Source organism: Parambassis ranga, chromosome 10 (genome assembly GCF_900634625.1).
Source record: "Parambassis ranga chromosome 10, fParRan2.1, whole genome shotgun sequence".
NCBI classification, from domain to species: Eukaryota; Metazoa; Chordata; class Actinopteri; family Ambassidae; genus Parambassis; species Parambassis ranga.
The window spans coordinates 14,660,215-14,680,385 of NC_041031.1; the positions used below are offsets into that span (position 1 = coordinate 14,660,215).

At 40.7% G+C, this 20,171-nt stretch overlaps 3 protein-coding genes across 3 annotated transcripts in view; all 3 read right to left on the reverse strand.

Annotated features, from left to right (window-relative positions):
* Positions 1-968: 968 nt before the first annotated feature.
* chic1 (cysteine-rich hydrophobic domain 1) lies at positions 969-6,650 on the reverse strand. The gene is made up of 6 exons (XM_028416209.1): positions 6,505-6,650; positions 4,912-4,966; positions 3,790-3,945; positions 3,340-3,396; positions 2,830-2,889; positions 969-2,294 (listed from the first exon to the last, which is right to left on the reverse strand). The coding sequence occupies exons 1-6, from the start codon at positions 6,648-6,650 to the stop codon at positions 2,244-2,246; spliced, it is 525 nt and encodes a 174-aa protein (XP_028272010.1). The 3' UTR covers positions 969-2,243.
* A 1,059-nt stretch (positions 6,651-7,709) lies between these two features.
* On the reverse strand, positions 7,710-10,218 carry cdx4 (caudal type homeobox 4). The gene is made up of 3 exons (XM_028416662.1): positions 9,780-10,218; positions 8,422-8,567; positions 7,710-7,943 (listed from the first exon to the last, which is right to left on the reverse strand). Exons 1-3 carry the CDS (start codon positions 10,213-10,215, stop codon positions 7,710-7,712), a joined length of 816 nt encoding a protein of 271 aa, XP_028272463.1. The 5' UTR covers positions 10,216-10,218.
* Positions 10,219-16,890: 6,672 nt separating this feature from the next.
* The window catches only part of kdrl (kinase insert domain receptor like), a 32,717-nt gene continuing 29,436 nt past the window's right edge, over positions 16,891-20,171 (reverse strand). The window contains exon 30 of the mRNA XM_028415899.1: positions 16,891-18,623. Within this exon, the coding sequence (XP_028271700.1) occupies positions 18,440-18,623 (184 nt within the window). The 3' untranslated portion in view covers positions 16,891-18,439. The remainder of the gene's footprint in view (positions 18,624-20,171) is intronic.

Genomic DNA, 20,171 nt, shown 5'->3' on the forward strand with positions numbered 1-20,171 from the left:
CTTGCTCTATGACACACACACACACACTAGTGTGTGCACACAGCAGTAAGACCAGTACAAGTGTAAAAAGTACACATATAAGTCACACACAGTTGGCAGACACAGTCTCACTGTTATCCACTATGAATAGCGAAAGGAACTCAAAGTACAATATACTTGTAACAGCTTTGTATCTTATTCCTCACAAGCCACCGAGGTTTTGTTGCAGAACAGGTTCTAAAGTTTCTATCAGTAAAGTTTCTTAACTGCTCATTTCATAAATCATATAATGAAAACATTTTCATTACATATAATCTATAATCATAAACAAAACACTGCCAAATTAATGTATTAGCAGAAAAAATGCCAACAATTCTTTTATAAATATCTAAAGTTGAATTTTTGTTGTTTTCCACCTTAAGATTAACAGATGAATGATGAATTGATCCAATTAATCTGACTGTAGTGTGTCCATTTAATAATAATTATACTCAAATTATAGATGTTGTGCTCTTATTGGAGGAAAAGATTCCTACAGATCTTGTGGTGTGATATAGGTTACAATTTCTTTAATAATCCAATCCAAATTAACTGAAACTAACTTTAAACTATTGCAGCAATAAAAGTAACCTTCCTTCAGTCCAAACAGGGAACGACTGTGAAAACAAAAACACAAAGGACCATAAAAGCAGCCACCCTGAAGTGAAACCCAGCACTTTAGCACTTTGTGGGGGGTGTAGTGGGATACAGTAGATACATGGTGCAGTACTTCTGTCTCTGACTAGTGGTGCAGAACATCAGGAAGCAGTGGCAGCAGGTTATGTTAACGGAGCATTCCTGAGTTGTACAAATGTGTTGAGTTATTGCGGGCTGTCTTGTTAAAGTTAACGATTCAACACCTTGTTAAACATGACAAATAGACACATTTCAGCTAGTAAGGCAGCAGGCTGTGCTTAGAGGGCAGCAATGATCCATAACAAACAGCAACGAAAAGTCAAAATCAACCATTTATTTTCTCTCTCTGTAGGGATTATTATGATGTACATTTACAAGAATTGTAACAAGGACGATATTGGGAGGAGGATTTAAAGGTTCCTTCTCTGTGGTTCTTTACTATTCCAGAGGCACTCTAATACAATGAGATGCAGCAGTCTGTTGACTAAGATTCAGGAAAGTAACACTGAAGAGAAAGACTGAAACAAAGGAACCATCTGCTCGTCAGGAGAGTCAAACACTGCACAGAGAGAAGTACAAAACTACAAAAATAATATAAAGTTGGAACAAACTTAAAAAAAATGAGTGGAAGTGCAGAGTTCAAATTATAATCTTCCAAACCTCTCCAGCTCTTAGTGTGATTTTCATTGGCAAAAACCTCACGGTAACGTGCACTGCTGCTGTCACTGGATGAATACTCAGGATGCACTATGGTTCTGAAATTCCCACTTTCTTCTGGGCTCAAATGCAACTTTCAGTCTTAACTCTGGCATCAGGTACATTGTCACTATATGGCTTACAAGGTAAACAGGTCCATATAAACTAGAAAGGTACATATAGACATCTTTCATTAATCAAAACTATGTTACAGCAATATATTGGCAAAAAAACTAAAGAACTACGTAACTTTATGTAAACAATGGTATACCACTGTACAGCTTATTCTAACACGATATTTACAGGTCAAGTTCTTGTTCTATCTATTTCCCATGTACAGAGGGTTCTTGTAAAGACAAAACACAGGGTGATGACGTACACTGTACGTTAGGCAATTTCAACCATCCCATCTACCTGCAAAGAACTGGAAACCCAACAAACAGCATCTACACGCTTGTTGAATCACCCCGAGCCTTCCTCCTCCTGTTACATGTAGAGTCATTTTTAAAAAATCATACATAAGGCAAGGATAGTTACAGAGGGTGGAGGCATCACATTCTTTGCAAGGGATTACTGATATAATAGATGGGATTATAGGTTGATGGTTCTTTGGGTAAATGCACTTTTCTTTCCTTTTTTTTTAAACATGTAACAAAAAGAAAAACACATCAGAGTGCAACAAAGGGGACTTGTCTAGTTTCTGTAGGGGAAATGTGCAAAATCTGCTCTAAAGCAAAGTGACAGTGTTGCAAATTCTAATGTACAGGGTACTGGGACATGTACAGGGTCGTCACAAGAGACGGTGGTGCAGACCCTTAATTCCAACATACTGTATATACAAGGCACTAAGGATAAGATTCAAGGGCCACTCATCCAGTCTGTCAACAGCCTCCTCAGTCCGGTCTGAATATAGGATATTTGGGTAAGAATTCTATAAGAATCACCTGCAGAGAGACAACGTTGGTGTTAAGAGACAAAGTTCTTGACTAATTTAGTTTTAGCTATGTCAGCCACAAGTCCTCCTTTACTTATGTCTGTCCAGCTGATTGATTGATTGGGTGATTGATTGATTAGGCGCAGGGAAGCTTTATAGATCAACAAGATTTCATCCACATGTGACGATAAACTGTCTTTGTGCCAATTATTCTGAAAGGTTTTTCTGACACATTGTTTCCCATATATATAAGTGTATTTAGCACTATCAGTTAACTAACTAAAATATGCTATCCATTAAATAATCTTAAATTATTTATAACTATTCTGAAACAGAACGTTCTCATCTCTAGCTTCTCATTACATTAGGACCTGTTTCCTGTTCTTGTCATGTGAAAGACTAAACACAGTTTTTTTGATCTATGATAAATTAAATAGAGACATTTTATGATCAGTTAATCCTGCATATCAATCATGTAGACACAATCGAGACGTTTCTGCAATAATTCAGTAAATCATTACAGTTGTGTTGAGCAGCTTACTTACATATTCCATCATATTACTGCTTTCACATTTTCTTTTACTGAGTTTCCAGTGCAGGCCCAGCTGAAGATAGAAGAAAAGACACAGACACAATGAATGAACATCTCTCTCACTCTCGAGCAGACACAAAGACACACACAAACACAAACACACAAAGGAAAATCTGTCTGAAATCTCCCCTTCAGTGTCAGGGGAATTTGTGAGCAGAACTGTCTGGTCTCACTGAGGTCAAACTGTGGCCAGACACCCTGAAGAGCTTCCTTTATACCTCTGCACAGTTACTAGCTGTAATTTGTTGCTGCGAGACAAAATAAAATTGACGCAGCCTTTTACTGCTGACCTCACAATCCTCTCAGACCCCGTGCATCAGGTCTGGCTCAAACAGCTCCGAGTGACTCATGTAGAACATGAAGAGTTTAAAAGTAAATTATTTGTCATTATTAGGATGATATTTAACCTGCCCTGCATGCTTACACACACAGATGCTAATGTGCAACTTGATGTCTTTCTTACCTTGTGATATAACCGGTTATTTTCCCACTCTAGCAACTTCTGAATGGACCGCCTTGTCTATTGTAATAGAAAACAGATACATACACATTAACACTAGCTCAGAAATACTCATTACTCAATTTAGCGCTTTAACAGGTAACAGTAAATCGCCAGTGTTTGGGTTTATGGACTGAACTTCCAATTTACCAGCTAGTAATTTCCACTTTGTTGTCAGTAATTCTCAGTGGTAACACCACCTTTAAATGACACACCCTTGAGCTGGGCAGGAGAGGGAGAGCTGCGCTGTGCAATGCATCATTTCTACACAGAGCCACTAATTGAATACGACTTATTACCCTCCACACTTAAACCAGTACAGCTGAATTGTTATAACAGCCCCTGAGTAATCAGCGCTGATGTAAGGGAGAGTTAAACTGTCCAACTCCTGTCACACGCCCGTCTGAAACTTACTCTCTTGTTGAGGCAGATAACGGGCCATAGACTGCAGCCGACTGTACAGCAACAACACAGGCAGCCGCAAAGAAGCCACTTCACATTCACAGGCAAGTTCTTCTTCAAACAAGCATTCACCCTGCTGATGCTGGTTTTGAATTCCTCTGGTGCTACCTTAAAAAAGAAAGAAAGGAAGGATGTACATGAGGATTTCCTACAGGTGTGCGCAGTGGAACAAATTATCTGTAAACCAAATAGCTGAAAGCAACAAAGAAAGACACAATGGAAGCATTTCTTGGTGTTGTTGACTTGAAAGATTCCTAATTGCTCTGAAAAAAATCTGTGCACAAGGATCAAAGAGCTTTAGACAACCAAAAGGTAGATATTTGCAGATGGTGTTCAGAGATGAGATCTCTAAACACTCTGCCCCTGACTTGCTAACCAACCTCTAGACTATTCAAGGCAAGGAGGGACTCAAAGGAGAGATAAGCTCAGTGCCTGTGGCAGCGCAGGCTAAACAACTTGAATGGATGCTCATTCCTCGCCGAGTCTGTACACCATAAAACAGGGGTCGTAATCTTTTATGACAGGATGCAAAGGTCTCTTTGCAAACAGCCAAAGACCTCAGAATAAAGCCCAGCAGGGCCTGATCTGCACCCTTCAATCATCATAATTGTGACCTCATCCATCACATGTCACCCTGGGTCACAATACTGAAGGTACATTTTATTGCCCCACACTTCCCTCGGCCTGCTCTTACCCCTGCAGCCTTTTTGTGTTTCTGCGTCCGACCCAGGAAGCTTTCCTTTCTTGTCTACGGCAGAGTCTTCATTTCTTTATTTTATCACCTGGAGCTGGACCCTCCAAAACACTGGGGTCCCTGCCAACTGAGCCCCATAGACAGCTTACTCATTTACAGAGGTGGACAGCAGCACATTCAGGCTCTTTTCTATGCCGTGTGGCACCGTGTTACTTATAATGCATCAGATCAAAACCCTTCTGGGAAGCTAGGGCTGTTAAAGGCCTAAAAAGAACAAAAGAATCACTGCAGCTTTAATTGCTTAATTCTTCCTACTTGGATTTGAACAGAAAGCAGCCAACAGGACTGAAGTGCAAGAAACCTGAAGAGAGGAACTGTACCTTTCCCGTGAGAACAGAGGGGAATTCTGTGTCAAATCTGTTGCTCAGTCCAAACCTGGAAAAACAACAAAGAGCCTGTTTGCAAAACTAAACACAAAAATCAGGCAATACATTCAGCATAATTATAAATAAATAATAATAATACTTATCTGGCAATGAATAAAGTGCTCAGGGAGACATTGAATTACACACAATTCCAAAAATGACACCACAATATTGTAGTTCTTTAGAGGCCGCTGCAGATTTTACAACAGTACTGCACAATAATTAGCTGTAATTAAATGTGTGCATCATCCTTGTAATTATATTATCTTCTATATTATCTATCTATATTATATTATCTCTTTATCATCATAGCGACACTGTACACTTTAAATGAATGATAAATCAGTTCATCAGTTTGCTACTTCAGGCTTTGTTATGTAAACACACTTATGAGATATATGAACATAAATTTGAAATAATTTGTTGTTTGATTTACTTTTTTATTTATTGTTTGATTAAAGTGACATTCAAGGCAAACGATAAGATACTTTTGATGGACAAGGTGGTCCTTAATGTGAATGCAGCAACAAACCTATTATCTGTCACTGCTGGAAATTAGAGATTTATATTCTTGTATTTATATCATTATTATTCAGATTCGCATATGATATGCAACATGTTATGGATTAGCAATGCTGCCCTCATAATATCTACAGGAGCCATAATAATAAATTGATATGCCATTTGTTTCTCATCAGCAACATTAAGCCAAGCCGACAAAAGTTGCAAGCTGGGATTTAGCATCTACTCATCAGATTAAAGATTAATATAAAGGAGGCGTGATAGCTATGAGTGTGAGAGTTTACAAGTGCACCAGTCTACTCGCTATGATCTGGATTTATTTATAGTGTCCTGACTATGATTTATGTATGTAAACAACCTTCCCTGGTCTTAACAAATCTGGACATAGTGCCTGATAAAAACCAGGGTAGTGTGGCATGTACAAATGTGAGAAAATAAAGCATAACTGCACAGAAATGACCAAGAATATATCTTAATACTGTTATGATATATATACATAATCATCTTCCTGAATAAGAAACACACTTTGCCTACTAATAAGAATGAAACACACAAAACACTGTGTGAAGTCGTGCTGAGCGCCTGTCTATTACCCCACATACTGTATTAATCACTGATGCAGCGTAGGTAATATTAAATGTACGCGACCAAAAGAATAAACAATGGTTGAATACACGGCTGTTATTATTGAGTTGTCAACACAGTTAGTAATGTCTGCTGCTGACTGTGTGTGACTGCTGTGAGTAAAGACTTCTAGCTGACGGTACATCACATGTAAACTGGACTAACATACACGTCGGTTGTTGGTCTTCCACATTTACTGTTGCCGTGGGATAAAACAGCTGTTAACGTTAGCTTATGTTGGACTAATGTCACGCTTGTAGCCAAGACAACTGTCCCCGTTCTTGATTAAACCTTTGGCTAACTGTCGGTTGTTGTGATTTGCGCTAGCTAGCATGCTACCATCAGCTAAAGGAGGCTAAAGGATAACAAAGCGACAGCAGCGACAAACACGGCTCTGCTTACACTGTGATGTGCCCGGCCCCTCGCATAACCACGGGCTCCGGACAGTATCTGGGCAAGTGTTCATCACTCACTACGTGCTCATCCTCTTCGTCTTCTAACTCATAAATGGTATCAAAGTCCGCCATGTTGGGTAGTAACACGCTCATGACGTCTCCGGCGGGGCTGCGCACGGACGCAGGGAGCGCGGAATATTATGTTTGAGAGAGACGGCGCGATCATGAACACCCCTCCGGATTCAGATGGACCAGAGCGGAGCATGTTCACCCAGCCGAGCATCCAACATCCCCGAGACCGGACAGATATGGATGTGAATACGGAAGTCTCGCTCTCAGTGTCAGACATAATCAATTAACTTCTCCAGCTCACGCATGACCAAAGGGTCAAATGAGGGAAGAGTTTGTTTCCTGAAACAGACTGTCTAGCCATAATTGAAATGTCACTTTAACTAATTAGTCTTCACATGAAACCGCAGCTGATTAACACTTAAATGTCCAAAATATATCAGGAATCAAGGTAGATGTATCAGGAACAACCCTCTTACATTTTACGTTCTGGCTGTTTCTTCAGGTATAACTGCTAACTTGTGTTCCTGAATTTATCCCAAATACCATAAGAAGTCAATAAATATTGGTCTTAAACTCAATATTTGTGATGCACCCAATTCTTCTTCACGTGGAACAAATCTACAATAGAGTCAAATAAAAAAAATGACAGGTGTTCTGCAAAAAAAAAGCCTTTTATTTACATTTTGAAAGTTGCCAACAAACGAACTTTCTACCCGCATCAATAACAGCTGCTCTTCAAACATAAATGATTTGTCAAGTCAAAGCAGTTTTTTTTTATCAGTGAGACTGAGCCACACGGCTCAAAACATCACCGGCAACATCCCTGAGTTCTCATTTTATTCACAAACACATAGACTTCATCACATACAAAAAAGGATATTTATATCTTATTAACTCACAAACAATTTAAAGCTTTGAAACACGTCGATTATTTCTCGTTGTGTAATCTCCACGTTATTAGAACTATTCTATAAAAAGCAATATTTCAAGAGCCTCCAGCAAGTCTTTGCTATAAATCAAATATCTGTCCGCAGCTTTGTGCGTCAGGACGTGAGTTCAGATCCTCTGGCTGCCTATCAAGTGTCCCGTCAGCGTGTCCGAGTGCTCAGTTATGTGAGATGGTCCACGGGGTGAACGGTTCTACTGATTCACAGTCACTTGCTGTATATTCCTGATAGATGGCAAGGTGTTCATTCCCTGAGGAGGGTACAGAGAGCCGTGGATGTCTGTGGGACTGAGAGACCCCGGCACCGGCAGTGGACTCACCGAGCCCGGGTCACTGTGAACCGAGCCGCCGCTGCCGTCAGACTGACCCAGTTTCTTCTTGATCAGCTTCCTCTCTTTAGCTCTGCGGTTCTGGAACCATATTTTAACCTAAAAAAAACACACACACACACAAAAATTAATCAATATGTTCCAGCAGCCACTTTTTTTCATTTTTTCATTTCCCTGCTAGCTTTATTAATAAATAAATAAATTATTAACAAATGGGTCATATAGACAGGCCTACAATCTGCAGAGATTTACAAAATTAAATAAAGATGGAAAGTCTGTGACCTCACATAGACCTCCACAGGGGGGAAAAAGTCTGAAAATTCAGGTGTGTTGCTCTATTATTTGTTCTCTTTTTGAGGTATAGTTTGCCTAAAACACATTATAAACAAAATAAAATAAATAATAGAATTATTGTTCATGGATTTCCCATTTCATTTTGTTTAGAAAAAAACGAAATGGCCTGAATATATAGATATTAAAATGTGCTCAATCTACCCATGTATCCATGTAATAATAATAATAATAATAATAATAAGAAGAAGAAGAAGAAGAAGAATTGACGTGTTCGTGGACATACCTGTCTTTCCGACAACCCGAGGTTGATCGCCAGTTCAGATTTCCTCCTGATGGTGATGTATCTGTTGAAATGAAACTCTTTCTCCAGCTCCAGTCTCTGGTGGTCTGTGTACACTACCCTGTATTTCTCCTTCGTTCTTGTTTTCCCTGTGAAGATGAGAAATAACATCATTAAGATTTGTGTTTGTCTTTATTTAGCAGCTGGAAGAACAGGAAGATTCGCGCAGAGCAGGCTGCAGGCCAGGAGCGGCCTATCTGCACACGGGATCTTTATTAGCTGCGTCTAAAACACACATCTCTGTGAGTTTTCCACAGATACGCAAATTGAGCTTTTTGATCTTTCTTTGATGACAGCTGTAGCTCGGTGAATTTCAAACAACCACGAGTCAGATCCTCCACTGAGCAGCTGAATAGAAACACTGGAGATAAGATCATATCTGTAGCAGAAACTGTGAATTTTAGACTCCTCTGTAAAATACCTACAGACAGCATGGAGGGTATTTGAGATTTGTTTTACACATTTACAGGCCAGATTGTTCTGTGAGAGCCTGAACATGTTAGAAAAAACATGCAGCTCATTCATTAGCGCAAATGGAGAAACATTCTATATTCGATGTTTACCTCACACTGCTGTAAAATGTGTACATGTAATGCTCCGTGTTTAAGATGTTAGCCGTGAGAACCGTCACTCTTTCCGGCCATATAACTCTCGGAGAGGAAGGGAGGTTGGTGCATATCAAAGTGACGAGGTGTTGAAAAGCAAAGGCCTCTGCCTGGATATGACGGATAACACTCAAAACACCAAACAATGTAACAGGGAAGTAAACCTCTCATCTCCAGGAATAATGACATTAACATCACAACTGGGCCTGGCGCCGACTCCTCACACCTTTTATTTAAAAAAAAAAAAAAGAGAGCCGAGCTGCAGGCCCTCAGTCCATCCACAGCTATGAGATATAGAAAAATAGTGGAACAGGTGCGAGAGATCATTCCTGCTGCCATATATTATTATTAATATTATTAGTATTATTATTGTGTTTTCTAAAGGATAAACATATTGATGTTCTAATCCTGACAACATTCTGTTATCATGTATTCATGGACCAGACGTTTCTATTTCTATTTCTACTTTTTTCGAGTTCTTTTGGTGTTTTTAAGTTTGACGATTTCCCAACAGTTAATTTAAGCATGTTTTAGTTCAATATTTGATTGGAACATTTATATGAAGTGACACGTAGCTGCTGATGTGTGCGTAAAATCCAGAATCAGACGCGTAAAAATGCCTTTGACTCAAAACAACGGGACAGCTTTCTTTGGTTAGAAATCACATCATTTCAATTTTCAGTCTGAGGATCTCACCTGTAGAAGATGACTGAGCAGTTTTGTTCATCCACTGGAATGAGTTGCGTCTTTCCCTCTCAGGAGACAGTTGTGCGACAGTAACGTTGTCCGGTGGTGGCTGTAACACCGCAGATCCCGGAGGATGCATATGACTGTACTCAGAGGAACAGTAAGGAACCTGTCCAGGAGAGGAGTTGTTCATGGGTGTAGGAATAGTATTAGGGGGTCCCAGACTGTACGCACCCCAGTCCTCTCGTGGGGCGCCATATGAAGGCCCCCAACTCCCCGCAGACTGTGTGTGCGTATCCATGTTTGGCACATGATGGTATCCAGTAAAGTCGGGGTACTGTGGTGTGGAAACAAAGTTCTGTGGAGGCAGATTGATGCCTGATCTTCTTACTGTCCCTTGGTGATACATGCCGCTTTCTTTATCCAGTAGATATCCCACATACATGATTTGTAAAAAAATAAAAAATAATAATATATATAATACAGTTAAAGCAGCGAAGAGGTGATGTGGCCTTTCTCAAGGCGACATTGTTGCTCTGCAACTGGTAAAAACAATCCTTTTACTGTTTATAGTCCAAATGGGTTCCCAAAGTGAAATGCGACGTACTTCCAGCCTGTTTCCACTCTCACATGTTGTGTCTCTGTTGACAAGAAGCTAAGGGTTTACTAAGGCTTTGCCTGACGTCAGTCAACTCCTCAACTCTCGTAGATTTGCATCCAAATGAGAGTGACCGGCGCTGCCGGCCCAGCTGTCTCCTTGCGCCTGTCCTGTAGGGCGTCATCACCTGACAGTGGGCCTATCATGAACCTGAGTTCTCAGCTTCATGAATAAATTAACACCAGGGCCTATCGGCTGCACATGCTGCACGAAGCGGCAATAAACCGAGGCCACAAATGCATCAAATAAAAAAAGGCTGCGCGTAATTACGCACAGAGACTGTATTTTATTATGCACCAGTTGTTAGGATAAATCACTTTCTAGTGGTGATTAGTTGAAATATAGCTGAAATTACAACGAAACTACTACTACTACTATGTCAGAATATAGTTTTAAAATTATCTGTGGAGTTAAATCCTTCAAAATAAAACCAAAGAGGATAAAGACATGCTTGCACTTTATGTAGATTCAAACAGTGTTACTGTGGGAATCAAGCATCTTTTGACCACGCTTCACACGTAAATCCCGATGTATTTGTTAAGATATTCACTTGCAAACGAGGTGCAAAGTATGAGAGACTTTCTTGAAGCAAGCCGGACCTTTCGTATTCCGTGTTCACACCTCAAGGTCGCACTTCACAGCTAATTCCGGTTACAAGGAAACTCCAACAACCCCCTCTGAGACAAACAGCGGCCTGTGACACATCAGTCACCGCACCGACATTACAGTGGATTTATTTCTCTGAGTCTGTGACTTTATTGGAAGCTGAGATAGATAGATAGATAGATAGATAGATAGATAGATAGATAGATAGATAGATAGATAGATAGATAGATAGATAGATAGATAGATAGATAGATAGATAGATAGATAGATAGATAGATAGACCAGCAAAACTGGTTCAGGCCATTTCTGGGGAAAATACTGACTACCTTTCATCCCACTTCTTGTCAGTCAGCCACTGCACTACATCAGTGTAATGAGCTGTATTTACTCCACTTTGCTCCATACTGTATCTGTACTTTCAAATGGCAACAGATGATATTCAGACCTACTGGTGCCCTCTTGTGGATTTAAGCAGAACTGCAGACACTGCAGACACTCCAGAATATTGACCTCAAGAGGGCATCCTCCACCAACAAACAGTCTTCAATAATCTACTGCACATCATCGTGTCATGTTGCACAGGCCGGTGTGTGGCTGCACCATGATCAGCTGCTGCTCCAATGCTCCTTTGATCCACTGTTCTCACTTTGAAATGGTTAGGCTGTCATTATTGGACAGTTCACCTTCTGTTATAAATGATGCTCCTTTACAACAACACGGCATGGAATGGAAGTATCTTGAAGACAGATGTTTATCTTCTTCTATTTTTGTCACATCTGCTGCTTCTCTTTCTGTTTCAGTAACATCCTGAGGGGAAACTCAACATTACATCATGTTATCAGGTGATATTTATTGAGTCAATAAGTCTGCGAAACCTGTATTTTGACAAATCTAAAAGCTAAAAACTAAAAACTGGACCTGACTTGTTCAGAGTGACAGATTAAACTGAGCACAGCTTGAGCTGGATTTCCCCTCACTGTTGTCATTCAATAGTGTGAGCAGCAAAGTCTTTTTTTAGATGTTGGTGCATAAATACTCTGTGCACAAATTAAACATTTTCATTAGATGGCGCAATCGAGTTACTTATCGTGCATGTCCAGACTTCCTAGAGAAGAAAAACAGTGAGCTGCTGGTCACTGAGGGAGCTTCTTTACTTAAAACACACACAGACTGAACTCCAATACATTTTAGCTGGAAACACCTCACTGTCATCTCCATTAACATTTATTACATTACACTGACACATTTGATAACAGTACAAGCCTCTCAATACAAAACACACTGTTAAAGGTTAAAGCAGCTTTTTATCTTCTGACCTATTGCAAACAGCAGAAGTGAGTTAAACTGCCAACATGGTTAAATTTCAATAAATGTTCAAATTTAAAGGAACAGTTTTAAGCTGAGGTGTTCCTGCTGTTTCTGTATGGATCTAAGATTTTTCTTGCAGGACTTGTAAAATTTAAAATAGTTGTGTTAGTATTTTTTACCACCTAAAAGTTGTAAAAATGTGTTGCTTCTTGTTTGATGACACTTTTTTGTGTCTGTATACGTTGGATGTATATGTTGCATTTGTGTATGTGCAAAATAAACAAACAAACACATAACACACAAAGCAACAGAGGCCTCATGTTTCCCTGAGCTCAGCACAGAGTCAAAGATCAATGACAGTCGGGTGGTGAAGCAGCTCAGGAATTCACTGAAGTGGCCACTGTGCTTCTCTGCAGGGAGGGAGGTGAAACATCTGCTGCTATTTTTAGTTCGGTTGAACCATCATTGAGTTTGTCATTTGTAATGTAAAACATCTGTCCAGCAGGAGGATTTCTGGTTAATATGTTCAACACAAATGTGTTTGCAGTATTGTGAAAATGTGCTTCTTTACAAGCTGAGATCACAGATGTTCACCGCTCAGAGATCAAAAGGATCTGCAGACAGGTCATTTACAGGGTGTTATGACATCACAGTAACAGATTATTCCAACAAGTAGGAACGAAGAGATTATGTTGAGATTTATTGTTACAGTGCAGCTAGTAACTGTATACATTTGTAGCGTCAGAAAGCTTACTGTAACAAACAGTGAAACTAATGGGGAAGTATCTCATAACTGTGTTCTTCAACATGTTTTGTTGGTCTGTGTATTGATGCTGAAGTGTTTTTTTGTTTATTCCAACACAAAAACAAACAAGAACACTCCTATTCCCAACAGAAATAAAAACACAAAGTGACACTACATTTTTAATGCAAATGTATACATGCTGCCACCACATTAGTGTGAATAACATGCACATGGTGTGATTTCTGTGGTGTTAATCCCTGTTCCGTGCAGTTCTGATGCCTCTTCTGGCCACCATGCTGCTCTGTGGCATCTTTTTCTCTGTGTTCAGCTGAGGGTTGCTGTGTTAGTTACTATTTACAGCATGTTATTGATGAATTTATGTGGTTAGCTGTGAAGGTTTTTTTTTACTGGAGCTCTTAAAAAAAAGTTACTGCATAAAAAAATGCTTGTGCGGTCTAAATTTGAATTTATTTAAAAGATGGAACAATGCACAATATTTACTTCACTCAGGAGATAGACAATACATTTGAATCTTATTTTCCAGTGAAGGAGCACAGAGCTTCATACTGTAAGTCTTGTTGTGAATTCACAGTCCTCCCTCACTGCTTCTGCATTGTTCCAGTCCCTGGCAGGAGTTGGTGGGTTTATAGAGTCCTCTTACACCAGGAAGGCCTGGGAAAAATGCTGCCACCACCTTGGTGTAATTAATGTGAACATGATGTGGATATTTTGGGAGTCAGATGCATGTTTGTGGTGTCAGTCCTTTTTCTTTTTTTCCTGATGCTTCCTCTGAGTCACCCTGCTGCTCTGTGGAGGCGTTTTTGTTTTTTTCTGAACTTCAGATTGTTTGCTGCACTGAGCAGTTTGTAAATGTATGGTGGCACTTTTTTCATTTTCTTTTTAGCTGTTGATCCAGACTGACATGATCAAACATCAATAACATTTTTGTATCAGTGCTCTCATCAGTGATGTAACTCTAGATGTATTATCTGTGAAGCCACCTTCTCAATAATGTTTCCTTTTTTGTGTAAAGTACCCCAGGGTTCTGTGTTGGGTCCCCATTTCCCTCTGGGCCAAAACATGCATGGACAGGACAGCCGGCCACTCCTCTCCTCTCCTCTGCCATCCATGCAGTTATCTCTGCCCACCATGCCCTCAGCTCCTATCAATAAACTTGAGTCAACCACTTCCTACAGCCAGGAATGTTTTTGCAATCATTTTTTGCATCACTCCCTGTCCATCATCTCCTTCAGCTTCACGTTATGCTAATACATGAACCTGCAGCCGATGTTTGTTTGTTTGTCTCTTCCACAGCAGCTCTTTATATAGCCGTTGTGTACATGTGTGTCTGCTTGTTAAAGGTAGACTATAGTTAGAGGTGTTTTAAGGGGGACAGCATCCGGCTCATTGTTCTGCTTTTAGGTGAGAGGCGTGAATGTGGCCGACCCACCATTCACCTTCTTAGGCAGGGGTCTGGGAATAGCATTGTGTGGCTGTTTATATGGGGAGGGGGTTAACCTTTTTTTGGCATGATTGTCAGTGGCCTCACATCACTGTATGATAGGATTTCAAGCTGCATGTTATTTTGGCACAGTTTCCCTGAATTCATTCAACATGGCATCTTTTTGGGGTGATTAATGGAGTGTTTTGCTGCTCCTTTCTTTTCTTTAGGAAGAGGCTCTTGGATGTGGTGAAGGAAGGAGGGGGAAGGAGCAAGGTTCATAATTGTAATTGTTAAATGAAGGAAACAAAAACAGGTCACACAGTGGATGTGATACAAACTGAAACTTTAAACGGTTTCTGAAAGAGGAGCTCTGCCTGACAGTGATCTGAGGGTCATATGTGGCACAGACTGCGAATAAAATATCATTAAAGACAGACTTCCAACAGTTTGGTCTTACAGGAGTGAAGTTTGAGCCAAAACTATTTTGCATTATTTTCCACATTCCATCTGGACTCATATCCTGCTCCGGCATGAGAGATTTACACTCTTGTGTGTTTCATCTGTGAAACTTGTAGCTACAGAACAATGATAGGAAGTTATCTAGACCACATTATTACAATTTGCAGTATGACACTAAACTCTGTATTGTTATTATGTGCCAAAAGAATTAATATTTGTTTGTTGTTGTCAGAAAAAAACATTTGATTTGAGTAGATGTATTCTGTGAAGGAGGTTATTCCCGTGCATACATGGTATGATTTAGTGCTGGTTTTGACTGTTGGGATTTTCATTCTTTGTGCTCTGTCTTTGCAGTGCAGCGTTCTGTCCTCATTTGGTTTCATCAGCAGATAAAATGCAGGTCACAGGTCTTTTCTGGACATGTCAGTTCCACATATACATCACATTTTGTTATCTAAGCTGCACAAATACCAGAATTTGGGTTAACTGTGGCAGGACCTTACCTGTGCCTATATGGAAAAACACTGTGTGAGCAAAGATACACAGAAACATGACAGCAACCCCCCCACCCCCACCCCCCACCCTCCAACATCCTTCCCTTGTTTGTTTGTATCTCTTATGCTGGAAATAGCGCACAGAGGTTGTGAACATTACTGTAAACATTCCTCTGAGGACCAGCAGAGACAGTCAAGGGTTCGGTCCTGTGTGTGTTGTTGTCCTCCCACCCCCCCCCCCCAACTGTGGACACACCCAGTAACCTGGGGCTCCCATAGGAAGCCCGGTGTGTTGTGGCGTCCGCCGGTCGTGACCAGGATGATTAAGAGTTTCTTCCTTTCCTGCTCAGAGGGGCATTGTCCCGGTGAACAGACAGGCTGCCGACACCTTGTCCCGGTGAGGAAGTGAGTCTCACACGGTCCAAAGAGCTCGGTGGCATGCTCTGATCTAACATACAGTACAAAGTTTGGAAACTCCAGTGGGAATAAATAAGAAGAATTTGATAAAGTGAATCAACAGGATCAGAGTTGAGAATAACCAGAGGCCTGGTCACACACACTTGGTTGTGCCAACACTGAGGGGAAATGTGAGCATTCATGAGATGTGTTCTTTTTACTGTAAAATAATGAATCATTTTTCTTTGGATCTGTAAAACCCTCCAGGTGAAAGAGAAAATCACTCCATGCTGACAGCACGATGCATCCCGTGGCTCACAGTAACTCAGACTCCTTAAACTGATGCAAAGTTTGCTTCACTCCTTAAAGCTTTTGTGAGCATTTGAATCAGAGTGACTGATGAAGAAAATAAAAACCAACAATGAATCCAGGGATTTTATAACCTTGGTAGTTATCATGGGAATCTGACTCACAGGATGGGAACTAAAAACGTAGCAGACTCTCTGTCCAAACATTATTCAGGTAATTACAAGTATATATTTAATGTGCTTGTGCATATAGCAGAATACTGAGTAGATATATGTGGCACTGGACTCAGCCTTTGGTCCACATCTGGATCCATTGTATGTTTTGGTCTTATAGAAGGCATGAAGCCATAAATTTTGTCGGATCACAGCTCCACCCAGAAATGTGCACAGCTCAGCGAGGCTTCAAGATGACTTGAGACATTTTCAGCACAATATTTTTAACAAAACAATAACAACCTCTGATGACACCGAGCCACGCTAGCAGCTTTGTGAGGTAAGTTCACAAAGAGGGCAACTGTGTGCAGCAGACTGCAAGGTAAGCTGTACAGTTAACCTTTCATCACAGAACTAACCTCAAGGTGGCGCTACAGGAAAACACAGAGGTTCAACCAAGCTTCAGGAGTCACCCTCCTGCAGCCACGCTGCAGAGTGCAGCCCGACTATAATGAATGTACAGGCAAATATGAGTCGAGAATACATATGTAACGTATAAATATATATATATCTTTATTAATTTATTTACTTAATACGCTCAGTTAACAGTGTGGGGGAACATCACTTTCATTGAAACTAACTTGTTACACTATGTTAACCATGTAGGAGGAGCTGAACCATTAGTATGAAGCTTGGAAGATTTATAATACGCAAAAATAATCTGTTAAATGAACTGTGGTGATGTTAGGCTGGCAAAAATAATACAACAAATACTGCAAGTGTTAGTTCCCTACTATGTAGCTTGCTACTGATAGTTAAATAAAAACAAAAATAAAATCTTTGTAACACGTGACCCTCAACATTAACTCATAATGATACACCTTTAAAATATAAGAAAAAATACATACTTGATATAAAGTCAGTGCATAATTACCTCTTCTCCTCTTAAACAAATCTGATCACATCATATCATTCAGAAAAAAGTCCACTTTGCTCTCAAACACTGTTACTTTAGTGGTCAATGAACAGAAAGCTAGCTGCATTTCTTCATGGTGTGTGCATGTTCAAACAGAGTAACTGAAGGGTTTGGTCTACAGTACTTTCACTCCACACACACATGTACAGCCTGCACTGCAAGCTTCACCTCATGAAGGAGGATGGAGGAGATCCCACACCTGTTTCTGCTTCAGCTTTACTCTCAGTGAATACAGCGGTGCAAACAGCATATGTGTGTCTGGATGTTATGTGTTGATGTGAGGAAGACTGGTGCTTTGGTTAGCTTTAAATATGGATCTAAATGAACAGGGCTGCGTTACTAAGTGACAGTGTTTACAGTCTATATAAATATATTTCACTAGTGTTTTCTGATAAAACTGTTCCTATGAAGTCTTTCTAACTAAATCTGTACACAAGAAATTACACAAACGTGACATCTGAACAGAAACACTTCAGGAGGAGTCTATGTGTACAGTAACTCGTCATTTAAATGCTTTCACGGTCAGGTTGTTGAATCTGAAGCTGTCTGTTCTTACTCTCAGCTCCACCCTGTTTCCTCCATTAACTTGTCGTTTTCCAAAAGTGTAGGAGAGCTTAAAAAATATCCATCCAATCCAGAGTTCTCCTCTCCTCTCTGTCACTCTGGGACAACCTGAGCTGAATTTGTATGACCTTACAGGAGCAATAACCTCAATTTTTATATATAATCATCAAATTACCTCCCAGTTGTCAATAAAATGAAAGTTTGGAAGACTTTTTTCTTCGGGATCTGTGTTAAATGCTGGAATGATTGCAGTTTTGTTTCACAGCAGTTCAAGAAATACCTGAGCCTGTTTTCAGCTGTTTGACACATCACAGTGAACGTGGATCAAACCAGCAGCATAACTTGTCTGAAACTGGAAAGGAATTGACAGGGCTCCTTAAGTTGCATGGCAGGTGCTCTGGAAGATGCAGTTGAGGTGATTCATGAGTGTCCTGAAAAAGGAGGGAGTCCCTCTAAAATGCTACAGAACAATCCGGTCATAACAATAAGAGTCATAACAGAGGAGAACAAAGCAGAGGCTGTAAGTCTCAGATCCTCCGGGGGCAGAAAAACAGGAGGCTACACAGGAGGGGTGGAGTAGCGCACCACATAGTTGTAGTCGGGTGGCGGGCTGTGACACTCTAGCCCGGCATCCAGAGCTGAGTCATCCAGGCTGAAGTCTAACGGGGGGACTGTGGGTGGGTACTTCTCCTTTTCTGTGTCAGTCAGCACAGACTCTTTACTCTTACTCACCGCCTTCATCCTGAAAACACACAGAGATACAAATGAAATCACCAAGTCACCATCAGGCCAGTACAATAAACACTATTCTAATTGCAAAAACACTGAAAAACAAACGTGACACAACAAATCACAGATAGCATGTATTAATATCTATAATTTTCACTGCAGGAAAAACAGATAATCTGGGTGGAAACTGGTGCCATAAGGAGACACAAGCCAGTTTCTCAAAGATATTTTGGACCTTTTTGCCTAGAATTGAGAGCTGTCAGTGCAGAGAGAAAGGAGGCTTTAGGGCTAGAAACAGGGCAATGACATGTAGTAAAGGCTTGTAGGTTGGAGCTGAATCTGGTCTGCTGCAGTGAGGACAACAGCCTCAGATCATGGGGTCCCGGTTCACCCAGGTAAGCTGTTTGACACCGCCAAACATGTTTGTTTTTCTTCATGATAACCTGACTTGATTGCTCTCACAACAGAGGGCTGTCTCTGACATCCTTTGTCCCTTGTGAAGTTGTACAATCCCCCCTACATTCTTGCATTATATAATTAATCATCCTGAGCTCTTTCTGCTTCATTTGATGCCCAGAATATGAGTAATTGCCTCTTATTGTCTGGCGTGTTGCTAAGGGTTTCCAGAGCTCCTCTGTTGGGGGCTAAAGGGTCAGTGCCCAGCGGGGTGAAGTGACACTGTTGTGCTGGAATGTTGTGCTGATGAACAAAGTACCTGCTCTCTTTAATAGTAAACAAGTGCACAGTGCTGTGTTGAGAGCATAGGCTGAGGCACGGGAAGTGAGTCAGGGTAAAAATCCCTTCTTCTCTGCAATGTACTAGTAGAAATCAGCACTAATTTTTTTGTTAAATGCTTCCTGCAGTCTTGTCTTCTCACACATCATGCTGAGGCAACTTCCAAAAAGCACTAATCAAAAAGTTGACAGAGACGCTCGAGGAGTGAATAGGCCTGGGGAGCATCAGGTGGACTGCAGTACAAAAGAACTACAGCAGGGGGAGGCCCTTGTAAACCCTCCTAAGTTCAAAGGTGACAGTGACTGAGTGGTTGCCTGGCAAGGAAGTCCTCCCCTTAAAATATAGATCATTCTCTGGATGCCTGTGCTGATCCTCTCTCCCACGCCGCGGCCCTGATGGGATGAACAGGCCTGTAACCTGGAGTGTGTGTTTTTTAGATCTTTGAGTGGGAGTGTGTTTTGTGTCTGGTGAGCTGTAAATTAATGACAGTACTTCAGAGGGAGACACTCTTAATAATTCATAAGTCCCATATTATGTCACAACTTTGGGTGTTCTCTTGTCGATAGATATTTGGAAGATATGCTTCAGAACAGTCTACTGCTGTTCCTCCTTTAAATCCTCTACATGTTCGCCACTACTCTTAGAAAGAGCATTAAGAGTCGCCACTGTGCAGGGAGCAGCAGAATAATGAGAAAAGGTTTAACATGCAATTATTGAGTTCAGAGGTTTGACCCAGTAAATTAACCCTGCCACTGAGCTGCTATAAACTTCACATGACACCAGGGGAGACTCTCATAAGAACAAGATTTACAGCAATCTCTCTCAT

Coding starts and splice junctions, on each gene's coding strand:
- chic1 (XM_028416209.1), bottom strand. CDS start 6,650: ATGAGCGTGTTACTACCCAACATGGCGGACTTTGATACCATTTATGAG. Junction 4,967..6,504: donor GGGGCCGGGCACATCACAGT/GTAAGCAGAGCC, acceptor TTGTTTTTCCAG/GTTTGGACTGAGCAACAGAT. Junction 2,295..2,829: donor GCAGTAATATGATGGAATAT/GTAAGTAAGCTG, acceptor GTCTCTCTGCAG/GTGATTCTTATAGAATTCTT.
- cdx4 (XM_028416662.1), bottom strand. CDS start 10,215: ATGTATGTGGGATATCTACTGGATAAAGAAAGCGGCATGTATCACCAA. Junction 8,568..9,779: donor TGCTCAGTCATCTTCTACAG/GTGAGATCCTCA, acceptor TCATCTTCACAG/GGAAAACAAGAACGAAGGAG. Junction 7,944..8,421: donor TCGGGTTGTCGGAAAGACAG/GTATGTCCACGA, acceptor TGTTTTTTTTAG/GTTAAAATATGGTTCCAGAA.